The 26,759-nt window shown below is 41.5% G+C and overlaps 1 protein-coding gene and 1 long non-coding RNA gene across 2 annotated transcripts; both read left to right on the top strand.

The window, feature by feature from the left end:
• Window positions 1–48: 48 nt before the first annotated feature.
• On the top strand, window positions 49–2,576 carry LOC147103243 (uncharacterized). The gene is made up of 2 exons (XR_015072929.1): window positions 49–264; window positions 1,161–2,576. It is a non-coding gene; the product is annotated as an uncharacterized LOC147103243 (long non-coding RNA).
• A 5,076-nt stretch (window positions 2,577–7,652) lies between these two features.
• LOC147103242 (transcriptional regulator ZNF706) lies at window positions 7,653–21,980 on the top strand. The gene is made up of 4 exons (XM_085962683.1): window positions 7,653–7,780; window positions 13,644–13,792; window positions 15,149–15,267; window positions 20,558–21,980. Exons 2-3 carry the CDS (start codon window positions 13,661–13,663, stop codon window positions 15,242–15,244), a joined length of 228 nt encoding a protein of 75 aa, XP_085818809.1. The 5' UTR covers window positions 7,653–7,780; window positions 13,644–13,660; the 3' UTR covers window positions 15,245–15,267; window positions 20,558–21,980.
• The last annotated feature ends 4,779 nt before the right edge of the window (window positions 21,981–26,759 follow it).

Genomic DNA, 26,759 nt, shown 5'->3' with positions numbered 1-26,759 from the left:
TCCCTCGCCCCCACCCCCCCCGCGCGCTCAAACCCACCGGAACTGAATCCGGTGCAGGCGGCCTTGCCCAGCGCTGGGCTGCAGCCAGTGCAAAGGATCATTTAGCAATCCTTTCAACAACAACGAGAGTCTTCAGAAACGTCGGCCTTTGAGGATAAAATTTTGTTTTTTGGACAGCTGGAGCGTTTGACAGCCGCTTATTGTTATTATAGCTCACTCCTGCAGTGAGGCTCACTCGCTTTGGATTAAACATGACCTATTTAGGTAGCTTTTGATGTATTAAAAAATCCTACGTGTGCATGCATTCGCTGTCAGCGTTTTCAATTATAAATGTCAAGGTCCCAAGTTTATGATGGGAACTGCATATGTCAACTTGTGCTGTAATGGCACCCTCCCATGGAAGCACTGCAGCCCCGCCACTGGCAGGAGGGTGTAATTACATTGTGACAAGTTTACATCGTTTTCATTCTAAATTCTAAATGTGAATATATAGGAATGCTAAAAGTTGTGCTTGCATTACATCTTTACACCCTGTTCTAATTATTCCTTGCTCTCTAACCTTGCTTCATTTGAAGGCTGCGCTTGGTCTTGATTCCTTATCTACAATTACATGGGAGGTTGACTAGTAATATATTGGCCTGGATTTTGTGTTGAGAATAACGGTGAGCCTAACAATGCTCACCGTTATTATGGAGGAAATTGGACTGCAACTTCCAGAGTACACACACGTGCAGAAATCTGGAAGTTGCAGTCAGAGTTACCCTGCTCCTCCACAGGCTGTGTTATAACAGTACCTCACCAATAGACTCAGCATTGAAATCAATGTAAGGGCATGAAATTGCTGTACTTACCCACCAGTTAAGAAAAAGTTAGTGCTGGTGTATTCAAGAGTAAGTGAATTTTTAATCTTGTGATCAGTCATAATTACTGCCAAACAAACCTCGCTGGCCCTGAAAATTTAATTTTACAAGTGTGGAGTCTCATTCCTTCAGAATTAAATTATTGTTGGATATTTAAACAAAATAAAATATTTTTGTTTACTTTTTCTGTCAGTCTCTTATCATTCTGTTAATCCCATCTTTCTTTCCCAATCTTTATTTCACTTTCTGTACATGATTTAAATCTAATTTATAATTCCTGGTTTATACTTCCTGGTTTAGGCCATGTGTGTCTCAGTGAGGATTCTTCAAACTGATTGGTTGAAGAGCCTTGCTGTTGCTTTGCCTGCTCATACACACCACAGATCCCCTGTAGAGGGCAACATGCTGGATCAGACGCTCGATGACAGCAAGTCTACACTCAAAAGTCTACAAAAACTCTGTGGGCAGCTGTCAGCATAGTGACCGGCGAGCGACGTTCCTTCGTCGCTGACCGCAAAATCCAGGCCAATAAATAATCTTAACATCTGTGTGTACATTCTGTCAACTTTCTATTCTAAATTCCTAAGTCCACATTTATAATGGAAACTGCCTATGTAAGCTTTTCACGCTGTGCTTACACCTTCTCACGCTCTTTCTGCCCCCCACCCCCAACCCTCCTAGTGGAGGCACTGCAGACCCACCACTGGAAGGAAGGTGAAATTAGTGACAATTTATATTGGCAGTTCTATTATAAATAAAGAAATGGAAATACATAAAATAAGGACAGAATGTACGATTTTAAAATGGGGTTTGAATTTCATCGGTGCCCCCCGGCCCATTTGTCTCTCATCTTACCTGAAAACTGCACTTGGTTTTGACTTCTCGTTATCTCAGGAACTGACCTAGGGCCTGACACCTGGATACCCAACCCATGCCATGGTACCCTCTCAAGACAGGCTAATCTTGATCAATCAAACAAATAACATAGCTATAAAGGTAGGGCTATCTCAACACTCAAGACAGCACTACAGGGCCTCTATTAAAACTACAAGACTATATGGCTTATAATTCATCCGTGAATAACCGTGGCTCTATAGTGGTCTCTTGCGCAGGGGAGAGATTATGACCTCACATAGATTTGGTTAATAGGGCTCTCAACGACCTCTCCAATGACAGATTGTGTACCACAGAAATACCATTGCTCATGATATCTCAACAAAAGAAACTGCTTGTCATTGGCACTGGCAGGGATTTGGTCACAATGCTGTAAGCACTGATAAAATAATGCTTGGAATGCAACCATTTGTTAATAAAAAAGTTCAACACATATATTTTTGCACCTTTTTATCTAATACGATGGTGTCCAATACATTAGCCACTAGCCACATAGGGGTAATTGGGAATCCAGATGTGGGTAATTGTATTTCTGATTAGTAAATAAGTAATAGACATTGTCATTCGGCATGTGGTCTCAATACTCATATTCGCATGGCTTATGCATGTGAACTTTAACCTTTTTGTGCGTTTGTTGGTAAAATGGTAAGATGAAAAGAAGAGTGTGTTGTGTCTTTTGATTGATGTGAATGCTTTACTTCCTTGGTTAGTGAATGGTGATAGATGTTTGTTAAGTAAATATACACATGTGCAGTACATTTACCTGTATAGTGTGTGTGTATGTAAAATGTTTTCTAATAAAATTAATGCATGTGGCTAAAACCATGTTGCCATCTGTGCTAGTCAGCAGTTTCTATTGAACAACACTGATCTAACATGATCTTTCCTCTCACTTTCTTCGGTTTTGGTCTTTATATTTATGAATTACATAGAAACATAGAAACTAGGAGCAGGAGTAGGCCATTCGGCCCTTCGAGCCTGCTCCGCCATTCAACGAGATCATGGCTGATCATCCAAACCCTAGCACCCGGTCCCTACACCGACAGCCATCCCACCCAAGCCCTATCCCCGTAACCCCGTAACCCCACGTATTTAATCCCCCCTAACACTAAGGGCCAATTTTTATCATGGCCAATCAACCTAACCCGCACATCTTTGGACTGTGGGAGGAAACCGGAGCACCCAGAGAAAACCCACGCAAACACGGGGAGAATGTGCAAACTCCACACAGACAGTCACCCGAGGCCAGATTTGAACCCGGGTCCCTGGCGCTGTGAGGCAACAGTGCTAACCACTATGCCACCGTGCTGCCCAATTGTCCAATATGATAGAATTGATTGCCTATGAAACATTTTAGAAGTTTAATGTTTGATATTTTGCAATTTCAAACCCAAAGATTCTCTTAATTTATTTCCATCTAGCGCATCAGGCGCACTTGAAAGTGTCACACACACACAGTCTCAGTCATACTTGCACTTTGATCATCTCACCTGCCACATTTCTAAAATAACTATAAATATAAATGAACCCATAGAGTGACTATCAATGAACAAGGAACATCTTAAAAAGATATTAAAAAATTGAGAAAACCAGTCATTTTCTGCATTTCTTTTCTAAGCTGGCCTTTTCCCAAAGGTAGGAACCAGGGATTTACAATCAGCTGCCAATCTAGAGACACACCTCCCTTAGCAACTGCAATGAATACAGGATGGAACCTTAAATTGATATATCAAATTAAACACAGAGCCACCTTGGCAGAAGAATAATATTGTGTGTTATGTGATATAGTGCTCCTCTCACTTTAAAACAATGCATCCTTAAACTTGCCATCAGTAACACAATGGGAGATCAGCTTACATACTATAATTTCTCTCTCTGTTACTGGCTTGGTCCCCAGTCAGACCTCTTTCCTCCAAAATTGATGTCCGTTTTCTTTTTTGTGGTAAATATGAGTTAACGGTTGGGGCTGGTAATCGTATTCATCAAAAACATGCAAACCTGGTAGCAGAGGAGCTCTGTGAAATTTCAGCAACAGTCAATGGGCTGAGCAGCTTTTAATGGTTGGACTCATTTGTTCTGGCTGAAGTTAATGTGTTAGTTCAGATAACAATATCTGTTGGGCTCTGTTGAGTCCTTTGCATCTGAGGCAGGATTAGTTCATTAGGGGACACATCTCATAAATGTCACCAAGTGGTTTATGATCTGTATTCATTTACAGATTGTTGCTGCTAACAATCAGATGTGCGATGGGCTGCTCTTAAAATTAAAAATGAGGTACCATGGACAAATAACTGAGTGTTGTGGTACCAGTCTCACGGTTCCCATTATAAAATTGGCAGATATCATTCAGGTTTAGACGCAATGTACTCTGAAAAGCTTCTGTACACTCTGGTACATAAATAGAACTGAGTCTCTGAATCTGTGTTTGTATAGTTCTGTTTGACCAGTCTTGGGCACATGAACAGATAGAGTTCATTGTTATTCAAATGAATATTCGCTCAGCCTGGATTAAAAGAACTGCTTGACAATATACTTCTCGCTCCTAATGCAAAAGAAAAGATTATGTTCACTAAGGCTACCAATTTAGTGGGAATGTTAAATCCCCAAACCTAGCTAAAGTGGAATAGAAGTTTGATCACTGTCCCACTGATCCACTAGTAGTCTTGAAAACTTCAATCAAACCATCTCAAAATCTAATATTTTCCAAAGAAAATAATCCCACCCTCCTTAAACTTCCTTCATAACAGAATGTAGCCCATGCTAATAAAATATTATGCAGCAATGACATAATGGGAAGAAAAATATAACAGAGGACAAGATAATTAAAGGGGATGCAGTATTTTGCCACAAAAGTATCTGAAAGTTTAGTATTTTAAAATTGCTGAAGACTGAATCTTTATGAGAAATTTCACTTAAGTTATGCACTTTATCCAATGAAGTACAATAAGCTTCAATTAATCTGTGAACCTTCAAAATTTACTGTAGTTCCAAAACTTTTTGATAAATATTTGTATTATTTCAAATAATGTACTGTACCAAGAGGTACATAGTGTCAATGTTTCAATTAATTTGCTTGATTGTACAGAATTTCCAACCATTTATTATTATATTAAAATTATCAAACAAAAATTATTGCTTTCTCTATACACAGATCAGCACAGTCATATTGAGCCATATGCATAGAACAGCATGCAGTTAGACACAGAACAACAAACACACACAAAGCCATATGCAGAGTAATACACAATACATAAGCTTAGAGCAGCAACTAAAGCTTCATGCAGTAACATAAACATAGTATGTAATAAAGAAGTTATGAGTACTGCTTTGCAATGTGAACATGAACCAATAGCAACAACAATAGCATATTTTATTCATAAATATAAATTCTAAATATTGAAAAACTAGAGTTGCATATAGAATAATGAATGGTTTACAAATATATTGGTTTTGATCTGTTACCTTCTACATTATTCAAAAGCTGCACTTTCACTTATTTATTAGTGACTTATGGCCAAAATTATGCCACTATATGGGTTTGGACGCTGAGCTCAGGGTAGAATAGGATGCCGAGATTGCGAACAGTCTGGTTCAGCCTGAGACAGTGACCGTGACAGGAGCTGGAATTGGTGGCAAGAGTAGGGATTTTATGGCGGGAGCCGAAGACAATGGCTTCAATCTTTTCAATGTTTAACTGGAGGAAGTTCAGGTTTATCCAAGACTGGATGTTGGACAAGCAGTGTAACAACAGAGGCAGCGGAGGGCTTGAGAGAGGCGATGGAAAGGTAGAGCTGGCCACATGTCTGCAGATGATGTCACCAAGGAGCAGCATGTAGATGAGGAGGGGGCAATGATGGATTTTTGGGGCCTCTGGAAGTAACAGTGTGGGGGTGGGAAGAGAAGCCATTTCTGGAGATGCTCTGGCTATAATTGGATAGGTAAGTGGAACCAAGCAATGTCAGTCTCACTGAGCTGGACAATGGAGGAGAGGTGTTGGAGGAGGGTGATGTAGTTGACTGTGGTCAAAGGCTGCAGAAAGATCAAACAAAACGAGTCTCCTGGACAAGATGAGCTCAGAGATGGCATGAAGGGAGATAGGAAAGAACTAGAGAAGGACATGGGTGGGGAAAACCTAGGGGAAGAGTTTTTTTTATTGGGCAAAGTGAAGGGGGTAAGCAGCAGAGGAAGCTAAACAGATAGTCTCAATCTTAGTGACAAAGAAGTCCATGAGCTCCTTGTACTTGTTGATGGTGAGGATGGAAGAGGCATTCTCAGCTGCTTCATCAATGACCTTCCCTCTGTCATAGGGTCAGGACTGGTGTTGCTCACTGTCCAGTGTTCAGTTCCATTCGCAATTAATCTGATTTTGAAACAGATAATGCCAGCCTACAGCAGGATGTGGACAATATCCAGGCTTGGGTTGACAAATGGCAGATAACATTTGCACCACATAAGTGTTAGACAATGACCATTTCAACAACAAAAAAGCTCAATCACTTCCCTGACCACCACTGCTGGGTCCTCTGCCATTAACAATTTGGAAATCACCCTTGGCTAGAAGCTTCACTCCATCAGCCATATCAATGCTACAAGAACAAGGCAGAAGCTGGGTATTCTGAGGCATGTGGCTTGTGTTCTGATACTTCAAAATTTTTCCACGATCTATGAGGCACAAATCAGGAGTGTGATGGAATACTTACTGCTCACCTGCATGGGTGCAGCAGCAACCAACTCAATAATCTCAACACCATCCTAGATAGAACTTAATCCTGCCACTGGGCTCAATATCCACCAGTCCACCATCAGTGCACTGTGGTTGCAACACCATTGTCGGCACAGCTTTATTAGCCATCTCAACCCCTTTCTTCAGAACTCCCTCCCTGAACCCTCTCCCTGCTCTACTTCTCTCTCCTTTAAGAAAGACTTGCATTTATATAGCGCCTTCCATGACCACCGGACGTCACAATCAATTAAGTACTTTTGAAGTGGAGTCACTGTTGTAATGTGGGAAACACGGCAGCCAATTTACACACAGCAAGCTCCCACAAACAGCAATGTGATAATGACCAGATAATCTGTTTTAGTGATGTTGGTTGAGGGATAAATATTGGCCAGGACACCGGGGATAAGTCCCCTGTTTAAACACGTTCTTAAAATACATCTTTGCAACTGTCTTTTGGCCATCTCTGTCAACTCTCCCAACGGCTAAGCATTCTTTCCTGTTATCCATTTTAATGCATGTTTGCTCCAACTTTGTATAGTGCTTGAGATGTTTTCTAAGTTAAAGTTGCTATCTAAATGCAAGTTGCTTTTATTGTTAATGATGGCGTGTCAGGAGAAATACTGTCAAAGTGGCAATGCAAGCAGAATAATGACCAAGATCTGTTGGATGTCAATGGAGTGGCATTTCGATTGGTTTAAAAACCAAGCCTATTTCAATACAGGTCATAGCTAAAAATAAATGCAGCTCCATTTGTTTAAACAGATTTGCAGTCTGTTTCATTTTTTTGTAATCTTAAATCTCACTCAGCAATTTTCTGAGGGGGCGGAGAATCCCACAAAGGCTAACATTTGACTACATTTGACTACAAATCAATGTATCTTTCCACCTCTTCCTCTCACACCAAACTCACAGCTTAGAGAGAGATTCCTCTCAGCACCCACAGCTCAGGCTATCTGGGGTCAAGTGCACCCAGCTCACCAAGTTTCATGGGGCTCACAACTGTAACTTTAAAAAAATTAAAGGAAACTTAACAAATTAAATCAAAACTACTATTGTCCGGGGTGATGAAGCAAATGTATCTTTCCAATGTTTGTTTTCCTTGCAGGGCCCAGAAACCACATGATGTCCCCGTCCCCGCCCTCTTTTTTGACGTTGCTCGTACGCACTTACGTCATTTCCGTTGACACAGCACGCCGCCACCGCCAGTTAGTGGGTTGGCGCCGCGGCTGCGAATTCTGATCGGATCCTCAGTCTAAGCGGTGACCCGGGCCAGCCGGTCATAAACAAACAAACAAACAAATAAGTAAGTAAATGAATGAATGTGTCTGGTGCTGTTCTCGGTGGTTTGGGAATAAAATGCTCCGCTCGCTCGCTCTGTTGTAGCTGGGAGACGTTTGTTGGGAGCCGAGCGGGAGCGCTCGCCATTGAGGACGGGCGGAGGTTGCGCAGCGTCTCGTCAGGAGACGGTCAGCTGGAGCCCTGCGGCAGGCCCCACGCCGCGCCTCGGGGCCGGGCCGGGGTGGGGTGGCCCTGCGGCAGGTCCCACGCCGCGCCTCGGGGCCGGGTCTGGGCTGGGCCGGGGTGGGGTGGCCCTGCGGCAGGCCCCACGCCGCGCCTCGGGGCCGGGGTGGGTGAGGGGGCATTCGGTCCTTGGGAGGGTTCTACTTGGATTGAGGTCATTCGCCCCCCCATTGTGGTTGAGTTGCCGCTTTCACCCCGGGGGGATGTTGGCTGTGGGAGCGGTGACAGAAGCTGCTGGCCAAGCAGTGGCACTCTCGGATGTTGTTGGTGTATTTGCTGCCATAAGGCGAGGAATTGAGATGAGCTTTGTCGTGTTTTTTTTTTGGTTTGATGGGTGTGTTTTCTCGTCCACGATAAGAAAGTAATAAAAATATCCTAGATTCGAATAAATATCGATAACTCCGTTATATGACGCTTCCTCGTGAAGTGACTTGAGTTGAATTTCTTCCAGCAAATAGAGTTCTGCTATTTTTTGCCTCTGTACATTTGCAATGGACGGAAAAGACTTCATGGACATTGGAACAGGAGGAGGCCGTTCAGCCCCTCGAGCTTGTTAGATCATGGCTGATCTGTATCTCAACTCCATCAACCCACCTTGGTTCTGTAACGCTTAATACCTTTGTCTAACAGAAATCGTATTAATTTGTGTCTTGAAATTTTCAATTGCCCCCCCCCCACCACCACACAGCTTTTTGGGAGTGAAAGTTCCAGATTTCCACTACCCTTTGTGTGAATAAGTGCTTTCTGACATCATCCCCTGAATGGCCTAACTCTAATTTTTAGGTTATGCTCCCTTGTTCTGGACTCTACCACACCAGAGGAAATTGTTTCTCTATCTACCCTATCCAGTCCTTTGGTCATTTTAAACATCTAAAATTAGATTACCCCTTAATCTTGAATACAAGCCTAATCTGTGCAACCTGTCCTCATAATTTAACCCCTTTAGTGCTGAGGTAGTGCTCAGACCTGACTGCAGTACTCCAGAGGAGGTCTAATCAGAGCTCTGTACAGCTGTAACACAATCATTGTTCAAACTGTATTCGTTTCAAATTAGCTGAATTGCCTGTTCAAAGTGCTGATGAACCCAGTTGATTGATGTTGCATTCAACAATCTATATTACCAGGTCTTGAGAATGATGACGATACATATTTCTCAAGGAAACTGGAGAAAAATATGGCTAAAAGAAAAAATGAGACTCGCATTTCATGACCGTGGGACATCCCAAAGTGCTTTTTAACCAATGAAGTACTCTTGAAGTGTAGTCACTGTTGTAATGCAAGAAATGTGGTAGCCAATTTGCAAACAGTAAGCTCCCACAAATGGCAATTAAATGAATGGTCATCTGTTGGGTGATGATTGAGGGATAAATGTTGACCAGGACACTGGGAGAACGCCCCTGCTCTTCAAAAAGTGCTGTGGGATCTTTTCTGCCCAGCTGAGATGTCTCATCTGAAAGACGGCACCTTGAGTAGTGCAGCACTCCCTCAGTACTGCACTGAAGTGTCATTCTAGATGTTGTGCTCATCTCCTGAGTGAGACTTGAACCCACGACCTTCTGATTCAGATGTGCAAGTCCAACAACTGAGCCAAGTCTGGTACTTGTAAAGCATATGTAAAGCTCCCCTGTCTCCAAATTTGTACTTTATATGCTATTCCTTTACACTTGTTATATTTTTGTAGGGAACAAGTTTGCTTTACACTTTTAGGGGGTGGTAAGATGAAGGAAAATTGTGCTTATTTGTCTTGGATAATCGTGATACACTTGCCTCATACTACAGCTAGCAGGTAATTGCAAAACAGAAATCCCTCCATTTCCTGGCCATGTATTTGCAGCAGTGTTGTGCCTTTTTTTGATCTGAGCGGGTATACAAAATAAGACTTGTGTTGTGGGTTAAATTCATAGCATGTTACATGATGGAAACCGGTCATTAGGCCTATCATGTCTGCTGTTTTTGTCTGCATGAGCCACCTAGTCTAATCCTACTATTCTGCTTACACTGAATACCCTTTAATAACCTTGTTTTTCAAGCAACTATCTAATTCTCTTGTAATAGAATTTATGGACTTTGCAACAATGGCTTGTGGCAGAGAAATCCACTTTCTAACCACCCTTGGTACAAATAATTTTTCTTACACCCACCACCACAATTTTTATGTGATTATCTTAAATATGTGTCCATGGTACTGTCCAGTAATCAGTGAAAGTATTCAATTACTGCTCTGAATAATCTTGACTACCTCTATCAAGTCACCCGTCAACCTTCTCTGGCCCGAAAAAGTCATAACTTCTCATACCTCTTCATAAGACAACCACTCACCCTGGTCACATCCTAGTGAAACCACACTGCACCTTTTCCATTGCTTTTATTATATTCTTATAAATGAAGTGCAGAAAACCGTATGCATTACTCCAGCTGTGTTTTAATGTTTGTCGTTATGTTCTTGCTTGTGTACACTGCTTCTAGACACAAAACCAAGGATACTGTTTGCCTTTGGCCTTGCCTACTTGTACTACCATCTTATAATAACCTATGTATCTGCATATCAAGGTCACTCTGCTCCTCTACTCTTTAAAATCTCACTATTTAGGATTACTTCCTTCCCCTATTCTTCCAGAGTGTATTACTTCACATTGCGCACCCCCCTATCTGTCCAACCTGCCTCTCCTCCTGAAGTGTTTCAAGTTATAAGGTCTACAGGAATGTTAGGAAAACTGGTAGAGGGGGGAGGAGTAACCTTAGTGATTAAGGATGAAATTACTTCAATGATAAGAGAGGATATAATGAGGTAAGCAGATAGTGGCGACTTTATGAAATAGGGTTTAAGACTGTAGTGGGAGTTGTGTATAGGCCCCCTGGTAGCAGTTATGATGTGGCAGAATGTATAAATGCAGAGATTAGACAAGCATGTAGGAAAGGCAGTGGTTTTAATGGGGGATTTTAACTTCCATATAGATTGGGATAAGCAGATGAGCTCATGTCAGAAAGGTAGCGCATTCTTTGTGTGTTCAGGGCAGTTTACCAAACAATATGTCTTGGAACCAACAAGGAGGCAGGCCATATTAGATTTAATAATGAGTAATGAGATAGATTTAGTTAATATCCTAACAGTGCATGAACATTTATCTAATAGCGACCATAATATGATGGAGTTCAATGTTTGAACGGGAGAAACCCGAAACAGCTACCAGGATTCTAGATTTAGGTATGACTGACTTCAATGGGATGAGACAGAGACTGCCCACAGTAAACTGGGCAAATCTGTTACTGGGTAAAATTACAGATGATCAGTGGGATCAAAAAAGAATTTAATATAATGCCGAACCAGTTTATACCCCTAAGGGGCAAAAGCTCTAGTTGCCAAAAGAAAAAGCCATGGACTACTAAAGAGATAAGGGACAACACAAAACTGAAAGAAAAAGCATACAAAAGCCCAGATTCTGGCAAATGGGAGAGATACAAAAAGGTAACAAAACAGATCGTAAGAGCTTGGCTTTGGAGGGAGAGCAGCGTAGATTTACTAGAATGATACCTGGGTGGACTCCAAAGATTAAATTACGAGGTGAGATTACGTGACTATTACCTGGAATTTAGAAGATTAAGGGGTGATTTGATCAGTTTTGAAGATATTAATGGGAACTGATAGGGTAGATAGAGAGAAACTATTTCTGCTGGTTTAGGCAGTCTAGGACTAGGGGACACATCCATAAAAACTAGAGCCAGGCATTTTAGGAGTGAAGTTAGGAAACACACAAAGGGCAAGAAGTTTGGAACTTTCTTCCGCAAACGGTAGTTGATGCAAGGTCAGTTAATTTTAAACCTGAGATTGATAGGTTTTTGTTAACCAAAGGCATTAAGGGATGGGGGTGGGGGGGGGGCAGGCAAAGGTGGGTATCTGGAGTTAAGTCACAGATCAGCCATGATCTCACTGAATAGCAGAACAAGCTCGAGGGGGTAAATGGCCTCCTCCTCCTCCTGTTCCTATGTTTCACAGTCCTTGTCACAATTTACCAAGTTCATCATCAAATTAATATCGTTCCCTCAATTCTTAATAGTAACAGCTATCCCAAAACATCCAGTTTGAGAAACTTCTGTTACTTGCTATCTATCCATATTGATATGTTCCCCTTAATTCGATATGCCATTATCTTTGCCATAAGTCTCTTAAATGAGACCTTACCATGTTTTCTGAAAATCCATGTAAATCTCACATGCTTTTCCTTTTGTTCAAATAATTTTATGTTTGGTCATTCATAAGCTGCCTTCCAGAGATCCACGCTGACTGCTCCTAATTAATTCTGAGTAATTTCAACTTGTATTCTAGATTCCAGTAGTTTACCAACAATAGTTGGTTTATAATTTCCTGGTTTATGCCCCTCTTTTTTGAAGATGATTCACATTTGCCAACCCTCTGCCACAATTTTCGTCTGCATAGACTTTTCCAAAATTCTATAGTTGGTCTCCACTGTTTTTTCCCCGTAGTGTTCTTGGGATCTTTGGCTGTCAACCATCAGAACCCTGTGATTTGTCAGTCATAAAGTTTGAGTAGTTTTTTTCAGCACCATTTCTCTTGGTAAGTTCTACACCCACCTCTGGGGGCGCATCTACAATGCCAATATTCATCTCCTGTACAAACAGGCAAAGTTAACATTTCTGCCGTTCTGTCGCTCTCCGCTATAAGCTTCATCTCTAGTTACCCTATTTTGACTATCCTCTTTCTCTACTAATATGCCCGTATAAAGCCTTTTTTGTTCTGATTTCCTTGCATATCCTGAGGCTTTCCCATACATGTTAAAAATCTTGCATAGTATGCTTTTTTCTGTCCACAAGTCCTGTTATAATTGGTCATGCTCTTCTGTTGGTGATTTAAGTGTCATACCAACATTTCCTTAAATTAAAAAAATCTCTAGTAACAATTTATTACCTCTAGGAATGAGACTGCGCAGTTTAAATTGTTCGCTTTCTGGGCTAGAGAGATTGATTGGTGTTGCAGGATCATAAATCTCCAGAAGGTACTTATTATGTTAAGTAGCAGCCCTAACTTTCTGTGGTGAGTTTAATTGGCAATTAATGTGCAATTGCCGCAAATTCATGAAACTCACAGGGAGGTTGAGGGCGAGCTGCTGTTCTCTGAGGCTAACGGCAACTTGTGGCGATTCGCAATTCACGGAGTATCTAATTTTCACCAAGTTGCTGGATGATTTACACATTATGTCAAGCATTCTTACGTTTGGCAGCAAATTCTGTGCCTATACATTAAAAAAGTGTTCGTGATTGTTGGCAATAACACAGGTAATTTACTAATTCTTTGTATTTATTCTGATTTTCGTTTTTATTGTCTACCCTGTATGCACTAAATACTTTTTTTTTAATGTAAATAATCTGGAACCGCAGTATTCAATACACTTAAGTTTTTTCCTTACTAGAGTGATTGATTCGTACCCTTTTCATCTCTTTCCCAATTGGCTCTCAGCTGCTGGGGACTGCACTGTGATTTGCTTCAATTTTGCATAGGATGCCTGAAAGTGGTTCTGCTCAAATTGAGAATGTTCTATTTAAAAAGTTGTTCTGGTAGCTTACTTCTGTGGTACCAATGACTTGTTACCTCATTATCTAGTACAGTAACTGAAGTTTTTCTTTTTTAGATTCCCTGAGTTTCATCATGGCTCGTGGACAGCAGAAGAAACAAGCCCAGCAGAAGAATGCCAAGAGGCAAGCTGAAAAGAAAAAGGGAGGATCTGATCAAAAAGCAGCAGCAAAAGCAGCACTTGTGCACACATGTCCTGTCTGCAAGGTAAAGGAATGGGCCATCAAAGCAATTTCAATACTGCTGTAACATGGTACAGGAAACTTTGGTTTATCTGGAGGTTAACTGTCCGGAATGCTCGATCCACCGGCAAAATTCAGGAGTCGGTTCAGTAAGTTTTTTTTCTTTTCGTTGCGTTTTTTTTCACCAGTCAGGCTCTGCAAGGTCTAGCTAAAGCTGTTGCTTAGCTAGAGATGCTTGCAAGCTACGGCCGACTGTTTAGAAGCTGTTGCTAAGCAACAGGGTTTGTTGCTAGATACGGAGCTCAAAAGCTCCATATGTTTTAACATTAGCGCTGGTTTGTCCGGCAGTTTTGATGGGACGGTAACAGCTCGGTCCCGTTGGTGCCGGATATCGCAAAGTTTCCTGTATTTTGGAAGAATATTATACTGCAGTACCTGTCGTGCTGTTTAGAACAACGGCTGTGAGCTGCTGTGTTCTAATTGTGTCAGGTCTTGAGTTTTTTAAATTGAGGCAAATTTGCCAGACTCATTCCAACAGTATAAAGAGTTAATTACAATATTTACACCAGACTACTTAATTATATTCACAGGTTGCCAATTTGACAACTTGTATTTCTATAGTGCTTAATTGTAATATCAAGAGCTTCATTAATAATTCAGCTGATTAAGATGGTGAATAGCTGAGCCATACAGACCAGGGAGATCTCTGGTTTATGCCTCTGTTGATAGTTAAGTGATCACAACCAGGGATGCAATAAGGGTCTATGAATGATTTCAGTATCCGGGTTCATTGAGGGGGGGGGGTGAAATAGTCAATGTTTCTTCTCCTTAAAGCTGGTAGTGTACCATGAATGTCAATGGAGGGAATTTCTGGGCCTGCTGTGGTGCTGCTTGAGGTTAAGTAGCCTGCCAGCTGTGTGGTCTTTTGCATGAGGAATTGCCACTGTTTACGCTTGCACGTGGGAAATAGATACTTGGACAAGGTAGTGAATGATGGCCAACGCCTGTGGAACTGTTCCTTATCACAGTACGTGACTTGATGGAAAATTGGGGATGCAGGTTGAGAGAAATCACATCTATGAGCCATAGTGCGTTATATCTTTCAACTCTGATTCTTGGGTTTGAATCTTGGGTTTGAATCTAACACAGGATAAAAAAAATGGTTACACCTGTACTACTACCCTGGCTCAGACCAGTTAATTTCAACACAGATTAGGGATTCAATCTGAACTGCTCTATATGTCTGATGTCACACTGTGCAGTGCAATTACTCAGAGCCATTGGGTAATTCTGTTTTCTTTTTGAAGTTACTAGGCAGTGCAATGATTGTGGTACTAGTTACTTAACACTGATATAATGGTCTTATTTTCTTTTCTTTCAGACACAGATGCCAGATCCTAAAACTTTCAAACAGCATTTTGAGAGTAAACACCCTAAATCTCCTTTGCCTCCTGAATTGGTAGATGTACAGGCATAAAAAAAAGCACAACTTGGATTTGGGTGAGTTACTTTTCGAAGTTCATCACTTCTCTAACTACCCACAACGAGAAAAAAAATCTTGTGTGTGCAGCCTTTGGGCTTCAGAGAATGGCTGAGCTGTCATTTCTATGTCTTTGCTAATTTTGCTGAATGATCAGATGAGGGGCATGTTCAAGAACTTGTGCAGTCACAATTATTTGAGTTATAAAACATTCTAGCTGTTAGAAGTTAGTCCTTTTCTGCTTTAGGTTCAGCTTAATATTTCTACATTTATATAAAAACACTATATGCAGTTTCAGCATCAGAATTAAACTGGATTTTTTTTTAAATTCTAAGTTTTGCAGCTTTAATGAAGAACTGGCTTGTCATTTTACACTACACTTTTGTCAATTTTGAAGTGTGTTTTTTTCTTCATTTAAAATCTCCTTGTACATGCCTAGCTAAGAGGCTGGAAGGTGACTTCCCCTGGGACATGCAACCAATACATCACTAGGAATTGTGAATGAATGTGGCTTGGCATATCTTTGCCATTCTTTTCTCCTCCAATAGGAAATACCTTGCTTCTCCTTAGAGCCTCTTTACTGCAACAGGGTTAGAAGTTTGGGTACAAGCAATTGCTGGAAGACCTGCACCCTGTCACATAGCAGATTTTTGCAGTTACAAACAGGGTCCCTAGAATTCTGCAGCAGTTAAATACTAATTTTTATAGTGAAGTTGACATTTTGCAGCACAAATGTAGTCTGTGGTAGGTTTTTAAAATGCTCCATCAGTATAATTTTAGACAGAAATGTTCATGGTTAGAAAATAGGTATTTTAAACTGTTCAATTTAAAACTAACTTGCTGTTCAATTAGCTGCCACTGAATAGCTAGCTGCCAAACTTGCCTGTTCACCTATCCAGGTGAGGCAGCTAGGTGTTGAGCAGTAACTGGCCAGGCTCTTGGTGTTTTGTTTTACAGGGCTGCTATTTACAACGCTACTGTATGGTGCAGTATAGAGCCAGAGCACTAAAAGTGCTGTTCAAACTGTGTTCCAGTTTCAAATTAATTGAATTCCCAATTCAAAGTGCTGATGAACCCAGTTGAGGGACAGTAACGGGTTGATGTTGCATTAAGCAATCTATAATTATCTCAACATTCAAACTAGGAAATACGTTATTGTAATTTTGAATGTTTTTATATAAAAATAAAAAAAAATGCTGGAAACAGCTTTTCATATTAGGACATTGTTTAAAAATCGGGTACTTAAGGCCAAGCAGAGCATCGGGCTCGGGCTCAGGCTGTGTTCAGCTTCTACAAAGCCAGCTGATTAAGGAGCTGAGATATGGAGCTAGGTAACCCTTTCACTTTGTCAGCTGTGTGTCTGCATGGAAGCCCACCACACTGCTCAAGAATCTCCAAAGCTATTTAAAAAAATCCACGCTACTAAAAAATCCCTTCACTTTCTGCTTCTGTTTATAGATTCTGCCATTGGGAGTGACTTAGTTCCAATTTTGCATCATCAGACGTGCCTTCATGAAGCCATCAGGCATGCCTTCTTGAATCCAGCTTGACTCTAGTAATCCTGTCTAACCTTTTTATTTTAGTTACCAATTCTCTGAGGATATGCTAGTTAGTCATTAGGCAATTTTAATGCTTATATAGCAGCTTCACATAGCAAAACGTATCGGGGTGCTTCATTGGGGTTGGGGAACATATCGGGGTGCTTCATTGGGGTTGGGGGACATATCGGGGTGCTTCATTGGGGTTGGGGGACATATCGGGGTGCTTCATTGGGGTTGGGGGACATATCTGGGTGCTTCATTGGGGTTGGGGAACATATCGGGGTGCTTCATTGGGGTTGGGGAACATATCTGGGTGCTTCATTGGGGTTGGGGGACATATCGGGGTGCTTCATTGGGGTTGGGGGACATATCTGGGTGCTTCGTTGGGGGACATATCTGGGTGCTTCATTGGGGTTGGGGAACATATCGGGGTGCTTCATTGGGGTTGGGGAACATATCTGGGTGCTTCATTGGGGTTGGGGGACATATCTGGGTGCTTCATTGGGGTTGGGGGACATATCTGGGTGCTTCATTGGGGTTGGGGGACATATCTGGGTGCTTCATTGGGGTTGGGGAACAGTAATGGACATTGAGGAAATGACAAGGTGTGATTTTTTTTTTTTTTTTGAGTTGAAGGTGGGGCTAGTTGAAGTAAGAATTTGAGTGCTGGGATGTGATGGCTTTGCCACTAAGGGGAAAAATGCATAGCATACCATTATTGGTATGTGAGCTGAGATGTAGGGCAGAACGAGGTTGCACTTGCACAGGGTCATGGAGGGATTTGTAGGTGAGGGTTTTGACATCAATGCTAAGGTAGGGGCGATGGTAAGCAAGATGAGGTGCAGGTAGGATGCGAGCGGAGTTTAGGATGAGTCTGTATAGGGTGGATTTTGAGATTGGCAAAGTCAAGCTAGATGTGATGTTTTGATGGGAATGGGGGGGGGGTGGTGGAGTGGGAGGTCTCCATAATGGATAGGATGTGGGGTTTGAAGCTCAACTCGGGATCAAACCGACTGTTGAAGTGGCAAACAGCCAGGAAGAGAGATGAATGATGGGATGAGTGGTTTTCCAGCTTGTGAAGTTTTGACAATATCCAAACAATGACTTGAGGCTGGAAAAGCTCATTTGTTTGATACTGGATCAGCAATGGGTCGGCACTTAACGCTTGTGTAGTTGAGGCGGATTGTTCATGGTGAAGCTAGGTGTCATCAGCATGCATAAAGAAGCTTGCAAATAATGTTACTGTGTGGCAACTAGATAAGGAATAGATGGGAGCCAAGAATGAAACATTGGGGCATGCCAGAGTTGACCATGCAAGTGTGGGAGGCGTACTGCTGGAGGAAATGTGCAGACAACTTAAGGACGGGTGGCAGTGAAATGATGTGGCAGGAAGACAAAGGTGGACTGGGACAACTGACTGGCATTGATTGGGCCTCTGCTAGAGAGACAACAGCTACGAGAGTGTCACGATGAGCAGCACAACCTACCATAGAATGTGTCCACCATCCTTCTGAATATATCGTGGGCACATATTGTATTCCATTGCATAGAATTTGCTGTAGATGAAGGTGCTTATTTCTCTGATAACCATTCAACCAAACTCTGGATATAATAAGCTTTTTCTACTCTTCTCCTTAGGCAGTCCCTCAGAACTGAGGATAACTTGCTTCCACATTAAAAATGAGTTCTTAGGTGACTGAGTCCAATGCGGGACCTACAGTCTCTGTCACAGGTGGGGCAGACGGTGGTTGAAGGGGTGGGTGGGGTGCCTGGGTTGATGTGCGCTGCCTGCGCTTGGCTTCCGCTTGCTCCCGGCGAAGAGACTCGGTGTTCGGCGCCTTCCCGGATGCTGCTTCTCCACTTTGTGCGGTCTTGGGCCAGGGATTCCCAGGTGTCGGTGGGGATGTTACACTTTTTCAAGGAGGCTTTGAGGGTGTCCTTGAAGCGTTTCCTCTGCCCACCTGGGGCTCTCTTGCAGTGCCGGAGCTCCGAGTAGAGCGGTTGTTTTGGGAGTCTCGTATCGGGCATGCGGACAATGTGACCCGTCCATCGGAGCTGATTGAGCGTGATCAAAGCTTCGATGCTGGGGATGTTGGCCTGAGCAAGAACACTGATGGTGCGCCTATCCTGCCAATGGATTTGCAGGATCTTGCGGAGGCAGCGTTGGTGGTACCTCTCCAGTGCTTTGAGGTGCCTGCTGTACATGATCTATGTCTCTGAGGCATACAGCAGGGTGGGTATCACTGATGCTCTGTAGACCATGAGCTTAGTACACAGCTTTGAGGTAATGCCTTCCCAATAACATCTGCCTTCAGTATAGTGGAAGGATCTGCACAGGACACTTTGTAATATGCCAGCCTCCTGAATCTTCTAGACATTTGAAGTCCAATGCTGCTTACTCATCAACTGCTTAATCTAGCCCCTCCATGTGATGGACTTTAGCAAAGAGATGTACCCACTTTAAGGCTGATTGATCACTCTGGAAATGAGAACATTGTGATTTGGCACTGCTGATTTGAAAATTGGGAAGGCAGAAATCCAATACTGTGCTGGGATATTCTGTCCATGCTGAGTCATTGTGCTTTTTTAAAATTCAGACTTTCCTTGGATATAGACATGTTAGTTTGGCCCTGTACTTTAATCTGGCACATGCATACACTACCCTTTCCATCAAACCTATTTTTCCGCCACTGCTTTGTGTCATACATCAGATATTTTACTGGAAGGTCTGTCTCGTCTCCCGTCAACATATACAGCTGTAGTTGATGTAACCATATTGAATGCTTTTGCTAGCTAATGAATTCCAGATTCACATATATGGATGGATGTTATTGTAGCCTACATTTCACATTGTAAGGAAATTTTTTTAGATGTTTAAATTCAAGTCAAACAATTGAGCTTGTTTAATTGAGCGGTCTCCTCTACATTGGGGAGACCAAATGCTTTGCGGAACACCTCCGTTCAGTCCATAAGGGTGACCCCGAGCTTCCGGTCGCCCGTCACTTTAATTCTCTGCTTCACTCCCACTCTGATCTCTGTCCTCGGCCTCTTACACTGTTCCAATGAAGCTCAACGTAAGCTTGAGGAACAGCACCTCATCTTTCGATTAGGCACTTTACAGCCTTCTGGGCTCAACATAGAGTTCAACAATTTCAGATCATAACCTCTGCCCCTATTCTTTTTTCTTCCATTTATATATTTTTTCTCTCCCACATGGCAGCTGTCTTTCATTCTGCCAGTGCTATTTACACTTCATCTAGAGCCAGCTTTTGTTTCTTGTCCCATTACCATCTCCTTTTGCCTTGCACCATCTCTTAATCTCTCCTGCCTTCCACCCTATTGCAGACCTTCCCTTTTGTTCTTTCCTCCCCTTTCCCTGCCCCTGCACTTGCTTAAAAACCTGTTCCATCTCCAGCTTTTTCTCAGTTCTGACGAAGGGTCGTCGACCTGAAACGTTAACTTTGTTTCTCTCCACAGATGCTTCCTGACCTGCTGAGTATTTCCAGCATTTTCTGTTTTTATTTCAGATTTCCAGCATCCGCAGTATTCTGCTTTTGAATTGAGCTTGTTTGTTGACTAGTGCACAACAATGTTGAATTAAAATTTTGTCGTCCACTTACCAGTGTGAATGTAAATTTTGCAAAGTGAATAATCAAATGAACAATTACTACTGTTAATTAAGTGAGATTTTATAGACATTTGCTGGTGGAAGGCTAGAGTTTGGTTTTATATGGCACTTTTTTCTAACTTATTTTGTGCTTGCTTTTAGACTTGGAATTCTGCTGACATGATGCACTGAACCTACTACACAAGGCCTGGGAAAGATGAAGAATATTTGATTCTTCAACCTTTTCACTTTCTACTTACTACTGAACTGTCGATGTTTATTCCTTTTCATGTTTTGGGGACAAGGGAGCATTGGAGTGAAGATTTTTTTTGTTCAGACATTACAAAGCTGCCAATTCTTCAAGTGTGCTGGGTGAGAAAGTGGTACTGACCTCCGTGATAGACCAGTACTAATATTTACTTCTCTCTTCCATTCACTATTGAGCACTGGTGTCATTGTAATACTGGTACTGCTGGAGACTATTGCAAAACTATAATGTGGAAGTTAGAATCTGTGGCTTCCAGCTACAGTGGTTTTGCAGGAACCCCTGTATTGGTGAATGCTTTGTTGTTTTTACAAGTTTGGTTAGGTTAGTGTACTGGCCTATCACTAATAAAATTCCTATACCTTGCTAAGCACAGCCCAGTAAGTTACATTAGGGTATGTATCCATTGTACTGCTTGTGTTTAGCACCTTCTTTGTAGAGGGTATGTTGCAATATTAAAATCATACCCCTGTTGCAACTTTAACTTAAAAATAATTGTGATCAATCCATAAAGAATTCTGAAGATGTCAATAGGGTCTTTCTCACTGGACAAAAAGTGGATGTTTCCAGATGATTGCAGGACAATTTAAACTCATGACCACTTCTCTTGTTTTAAAGCCATTTATTTTATGAAGAGTGCTTGATTACCTGAAAATAACATTTCATGTGAGCTCTGTGATTTTTCTATTGCAAATTATATTGTAGCATCCCTAACAGTTTAAAATGCATTAATGTGAAGCAGACACTTGAAAGGGCACAGTCTCTTGATGCATAAATGCTAATAAGTGGATGTGTCTGAGCTTTGCTGACTTAATGTTTTCAAACTGTTGCTTTGTAGTTTACAACTGTAGAGTTAACATCTTGCAAAAATGGCAGGTTTGTATATAATTAACTAATCTTGGTTTTTGTGTCTAAAACTTAAGTTGAAGGGGTTCCTCATAGAAATAGAGGGAAGCTAATTCTCCAATTGACTTGAAAATTCCTATTTGAAATCACAATAACTGGGATTGCAATAGCTTGTGTATTTCACCTAGTCCTGCTAATCCTTTAGCCCTATTTTAAGTCTCAGTTCTGTAGCAATCTTGCATAATATTCATATGTGCAGTATTTTGTGATTTATCTGGAGCTCATTGTAATTTCTTTAATAAATATCAAAAGCACATTTTCTTGTAAATGGAATGGCTCAGAATCCCTTATTCTTCCTCGTGCTGAAATTGAGTCTAACATTGCTGCTGATGTGATGTATTGTTTCCACAAAATGTAGCACTTGATTTTAATCTTCAGTAACATTTCTGGATTAAAGTAAACCTGTACTGTAAACTGTTTGGTGTAGTCTAACAGAGTTTCTTGTAAGTACTTTGGTTTGGATGGAAGTAGGATAAGCTATAGTAAATACATAAAATGGACAAGTAAAAAATATTTCTACTGTTGTGTATGGTATGCTGTGATGGCAATTGGTTTAAGTAAAATTGTCTTTATATCTTGAGGTATGCCGTTAAGAGGAGTTGCTGCAAGTGGGTACAGATAGACATTAGCCCAGAAATTGGTGTCGGGGGGCTTCCCGCGGGTGCAAGGCCCCGACCTACACTTACATAGCGCGCCGACAGTTGAAGCCTGGCCCTGCGTGGATTTCCTGTCAGTGGCCCGGTTCAGCTCCCGGCGCGCTGTGCTTGCATGATCCAGCGGCGTAGTTAGTTCGATGAGCCGGCTGGGATCACGTGAGCACTGGGCAACCAATCGGAGGTTGCAAAAGTTCATGAGTTTGATGATAAGAACTGTCAAACTCATGAAAACTCCGGGTGCCCAAAACAGCACTTAAACTTCAAATAAAAGTTTTTTAAAATCCCACTAATTAAATGAACTATTAATAACTGTAAAAAAAACTATTTTAAACAATTATTCAAATTTTTGAAAATTTTAAGAAATCGGGTCTAAAAATACTTACTGTAAATTCTTTAAAAATAATAAAAAAATAATTAAAAAAATTCTAACTTTAATTAATAGACAACTTACCTTTTAAAACTAAGTCCTTACGTCTGCTTTTTTCACGCGTAAAAACCGGAGGCCTTCACACACGGGCAAAGCTTAAAAAAAAAAGGAATTTCAGCGCGCACGCGTTCGACCTCTGAACCCCTTGGTTCAGAGGAAAGGAAATGCCGGTTTTCCACGCATGCTGAAAACCAGCACTTCCATCGGGCCCACGCGTGAGTACCCCGTCCGTACTCACGCGTTGGGACCCGAATTACTGGGCCAATGTACCCACATGAGTCAAGTACACACATTGAGTACTGTCTTCCAGTGCTTCAAGGAAGAAATCAGTTAAAAGATTAACTTTGAGTAGAAGCTAAATCAGATACAAGGAAAACTAGTTTGAGAGAACTACTAAATGGGCAACAAAATACAATTGACTGAAAGCAGGCAGGTTTGGTTCTAGAAAAGTAGCCTCAAGAGTCCATTTAACATTTCAGCAATGAATGGTTTGATGTGCCTATGAAAGAAGTTAAACTTCATATTGTGCCATTGTAGGTTGGGCTAAATAGTTTTGTGCCAAAATGGATACAGGTTAGGAAATTGTGGGTGCAAATAGCAAGATCTGGATATACAGGTCACTTGAGTGGGGAAGGGATGGAGAATGAAATACTTTCCCTCTTTCTACAAGGTTGATAGAAGAGTTAATGGAAACTGGCTTAGATTTCCAGTCTGCTTCTGCCAAATTACAGGTGTAAATTTGATTGGAAATTGGTGGAGATCTGTAATGCTGGATCTCTGCCTAGTCTGGCATGTAAAACCAGACAGGAAGGGGCCCAACTGAAATGGGGTGGGGGAAGCTACGTTTTTAAAAAAGTGGGCAGGTGAACAGAGTATGCTATTTCCTGAAATTGATGGTAAGTACACATAAATAACACAGTAATAGTATTTCAACAATTTAACTTTTTTCCAGCACTTAGGTTCTTGTGACCATTTGTGCCAATTATCTTTTTTGGTTAAAGCTATACAACATTGATTTTTAGCATGGTTTCTGAATAGCTAAATTTGGAAAACTCCAGAAATGTGTAAATGGACATGAATGGCAAGTGCTGGACATGACAGAAATTTGTCTGGAATTAGTTTTGCCCTATAACCTATCTTAGAATATGGGAAAATAAAAAAAACCTTGAGTTGTAGCAATCTCTAAACTGGTGTTTTTGAGCCTCGTCTTAAAAAGGACTTGTGTTTCTGTGCATTTTTCCTCATTTGCATTTTTCGAATATAATTTTAAAACTTTATTTTGTTTTAAAGTTCTTTTAAAACAAATGGTTCAAATTTTGTTACATTTCCTTAACTTCACAGATTGCCAAATGGTTGACAGAAGAGTGGCTTGTTTTATATCTTCTGCTTTTCTGTTCATTTCTTAACTGTAATTTTGCTGGCTACAGAGTGCCTTCTCCAATAGTTTTTGTCTTGTGTGTTTCTAAAAAAATCTATACTGTAGCAGGAAAAAATACTTTTTTTCTCTGGGGAAAAACAATAGAATTTATACCCCTTAGAAATACAAGTGTCCTAATGGCTCAGCTGGTGATTAATGAGTATAGGAAGATCTTCGCGTGTTTGTGTTCCTACTAAAAGCAGTTTATGCTGCATCGACTCATTTCAAAATGTGAAATATATCCATATAGCTATATCTCTGGTTAGGAGCATGATTCAAAATAAGTTGCAATCAGATACTGTGAAATACTGCGTTCCTGTCGTGACCATAGCGATATAATGTTCTAGGAACTAACTATTATAAGTTGCAGTGAGTTCCTAATTTAAATTTCCTCATTCCTGGAGTTCTGTGTTGTGCTTTTGGCTATTTAAAAGAGAACCTCAAATCTTCAAACTCAATGCATTTCATACATCAGGCACTACTGTAATAAATGGCCCTAATAAATGAGATTTCATTTACATTATAAAAGCTAATTTTCACTGAGCAGTTGGTGCATTATAGAGCTTTATTGGTCTTTTATCAAAAAGTTGCACTGCTTTGGCCCCTTAAATATATATTGGAAATTTAAGTATTGACAAGAACAACTGTTCTAATGACATTTTGTAAAAGCATGTTTTAAGTTTTTTTGCAGGCATCCATTACCTTTTATAAAAGACCATAAACACACTTGTAACAAAACTAGAAATTCTATATAATTCCAGCAAATTGAGCCATCTGGTGGTAAAAGGGATCTTTACAGATGGCTTTTAGTAAAGAAAGAACTTGCACACTTGTAGCACCTTTAATGTCCTTTGACCATCCCAAAGTGCTTCAGCCAAAGAATTACCAATGAAGTATTGTTTCATTAAACAGTGATAATCTACTTAACTCTTTCTTGAAATAAATTAGAGCTAGTACTAAATTAAGTTATGCAATATGTTTAGAGCTAGAGTTTAAGGCAAAACTGTGGTATGTGATTTACCAGCTCCATTTACTCTTGCTTTCATTGGTGAGGAAATACTTGATAACCAAAATAATACTGTTGAGTTCCAAAAATGTTCAATTACACATCAAAAATAATAGAACCAGAGAGCAAAACTGGATGTATGACCTCTGTTTTAAGATGGCCTTTTATATATTTAAAAAAAAAAAAAAAATATTTGTTCCTGGGGTGTGGGCATCACTGGCAAGGCCAGCATTTATTGCCCATCCCTAATTGCCCTTGAGAAGGTGGTGGTGAGCTGCCTTCTTGATCATCTGCAGTCTGTATGGTGAAGATACTCCCACAGTGCTTAGGGAGGGAGTTACATGATTTTGACAGAGCGGCAATATACTTCCAAGTCAGGATGGTGTGTAACTTAGTCGAACTTGCAGGTGGTGGTGTTCCCATGCGGCTGCTGACCTTGTCCTTCTAGGTGGTAGAGGTCACGGGTTTGGGAAGTACTGTCGAAGAAGTCTTGGTGAGTTGCTGCAGTGCATCTTCTAGATGGTACACACTGCAGCCATGGTGCGCAGGTGATGGAGGCAGTGAATGTTTAAGGTGGTGGATGTGGTGCCGATCAAGTGGGCTGTTTTGTCCTGGATGGTGTTGAGCTTAAGTGTTGGAGCTGCACTCATCCAGGCAAGTGGAGAGTATTCCATCAGACCCCTGACTTGTGCCTTGTGGATGGCGGAAAGGCTTTGGGGAGTCAGGCGGTGAGATACTCGTCGCAGAATACCCAGCCTCTGACTTGCTCTTGTAGCCACAGCATTTATGTGGCTGGTCCAGTTAAATTTCTGGTCAATGGTGACCCCCAGGATGTTGGTGGGGGATTCAGTGATGGTAATGCTGTTGAATGTCATGGGGTGGTGGTTAGACTCTCTTGTTAGAGATAGCCATTCCCTGGCACTTGTATGGCATGAATGTTACTTGATGTTGTCCAGGTCTTGCTGCATGCGGGCCCAGATGGCTTCATTATCTGAGGAGTTGCAAATGGAACTGAACACTGCAAACATCCTGACTTCTGACTTTATGATGGAGGGAAGGTCATTGGTGAAGCAGCTGGAGATGGTTGGGCCTAGGACACTGCCCTGAGGAAGTCCTGCAGCAATGTCCTGGGGCTGAAATGATTGACCTCCAACAACCACAACCATCGTCCTTTGTGCTAGGTATGACTCCAGCCACTGGAGTGTTTTCCCCCTGATTCCCATTGACTTCAGTTTTACTAGGGCTCCTTGATGCCACACTTGGTCAAATGCTACCTTGATGTCAAGGGCAGTCACTCTCCTCACCTCTGGAATTCAGCTCTTTTGTCCAAACATGGACAAAAGCTGTAATGAGGTCTGGAGCTGAGTGGTCCTGGTGGAATCCAAACTGAGCATCGGTGAGCAGGTTATTGGTGAGTAAGTGCTGCTTGATGGTACTCTCGACGACACCTTCCATCACTTTGCTGATGATTGAGAATAGACTGATGGGGTGGTAATTGGCCGGATTGGATTTGTTCTGCTTTTTGTGGATGGGACATACCTGGGCAATTTTCCACATTGTTGGGTGGATGCCAGTGTTGTAGCTGTACTGGAACAGCTTGGCTAGAGGCGTGGCTAGTTCTGGAGCGCAAGTCTTCAGCATGACAGCTGGAATGTTGTCGGGGCCCATAGCCTTTGCTGAATTCCGT

Source organism: Somniosus microcephalus, chromosome 20 (genome assembly GCF_052327205.1).
Source record: "Somniosus microcephalus isolate GS21.2 chromosome 20, FLI_Smic_1.0, whole genome shotgun sequence".
NCBI lineage: Eukaryota > Metazoa > Chordata > Chondrichthyes > Squaliformes > Somniosidae > Somniosus > Somniosus microcephalus.
The sequence above is the reverse complement of the archived record's forward strand: the minus strand, read 5'-3'. Positions and strand labels throughout refer to the sequence as shown.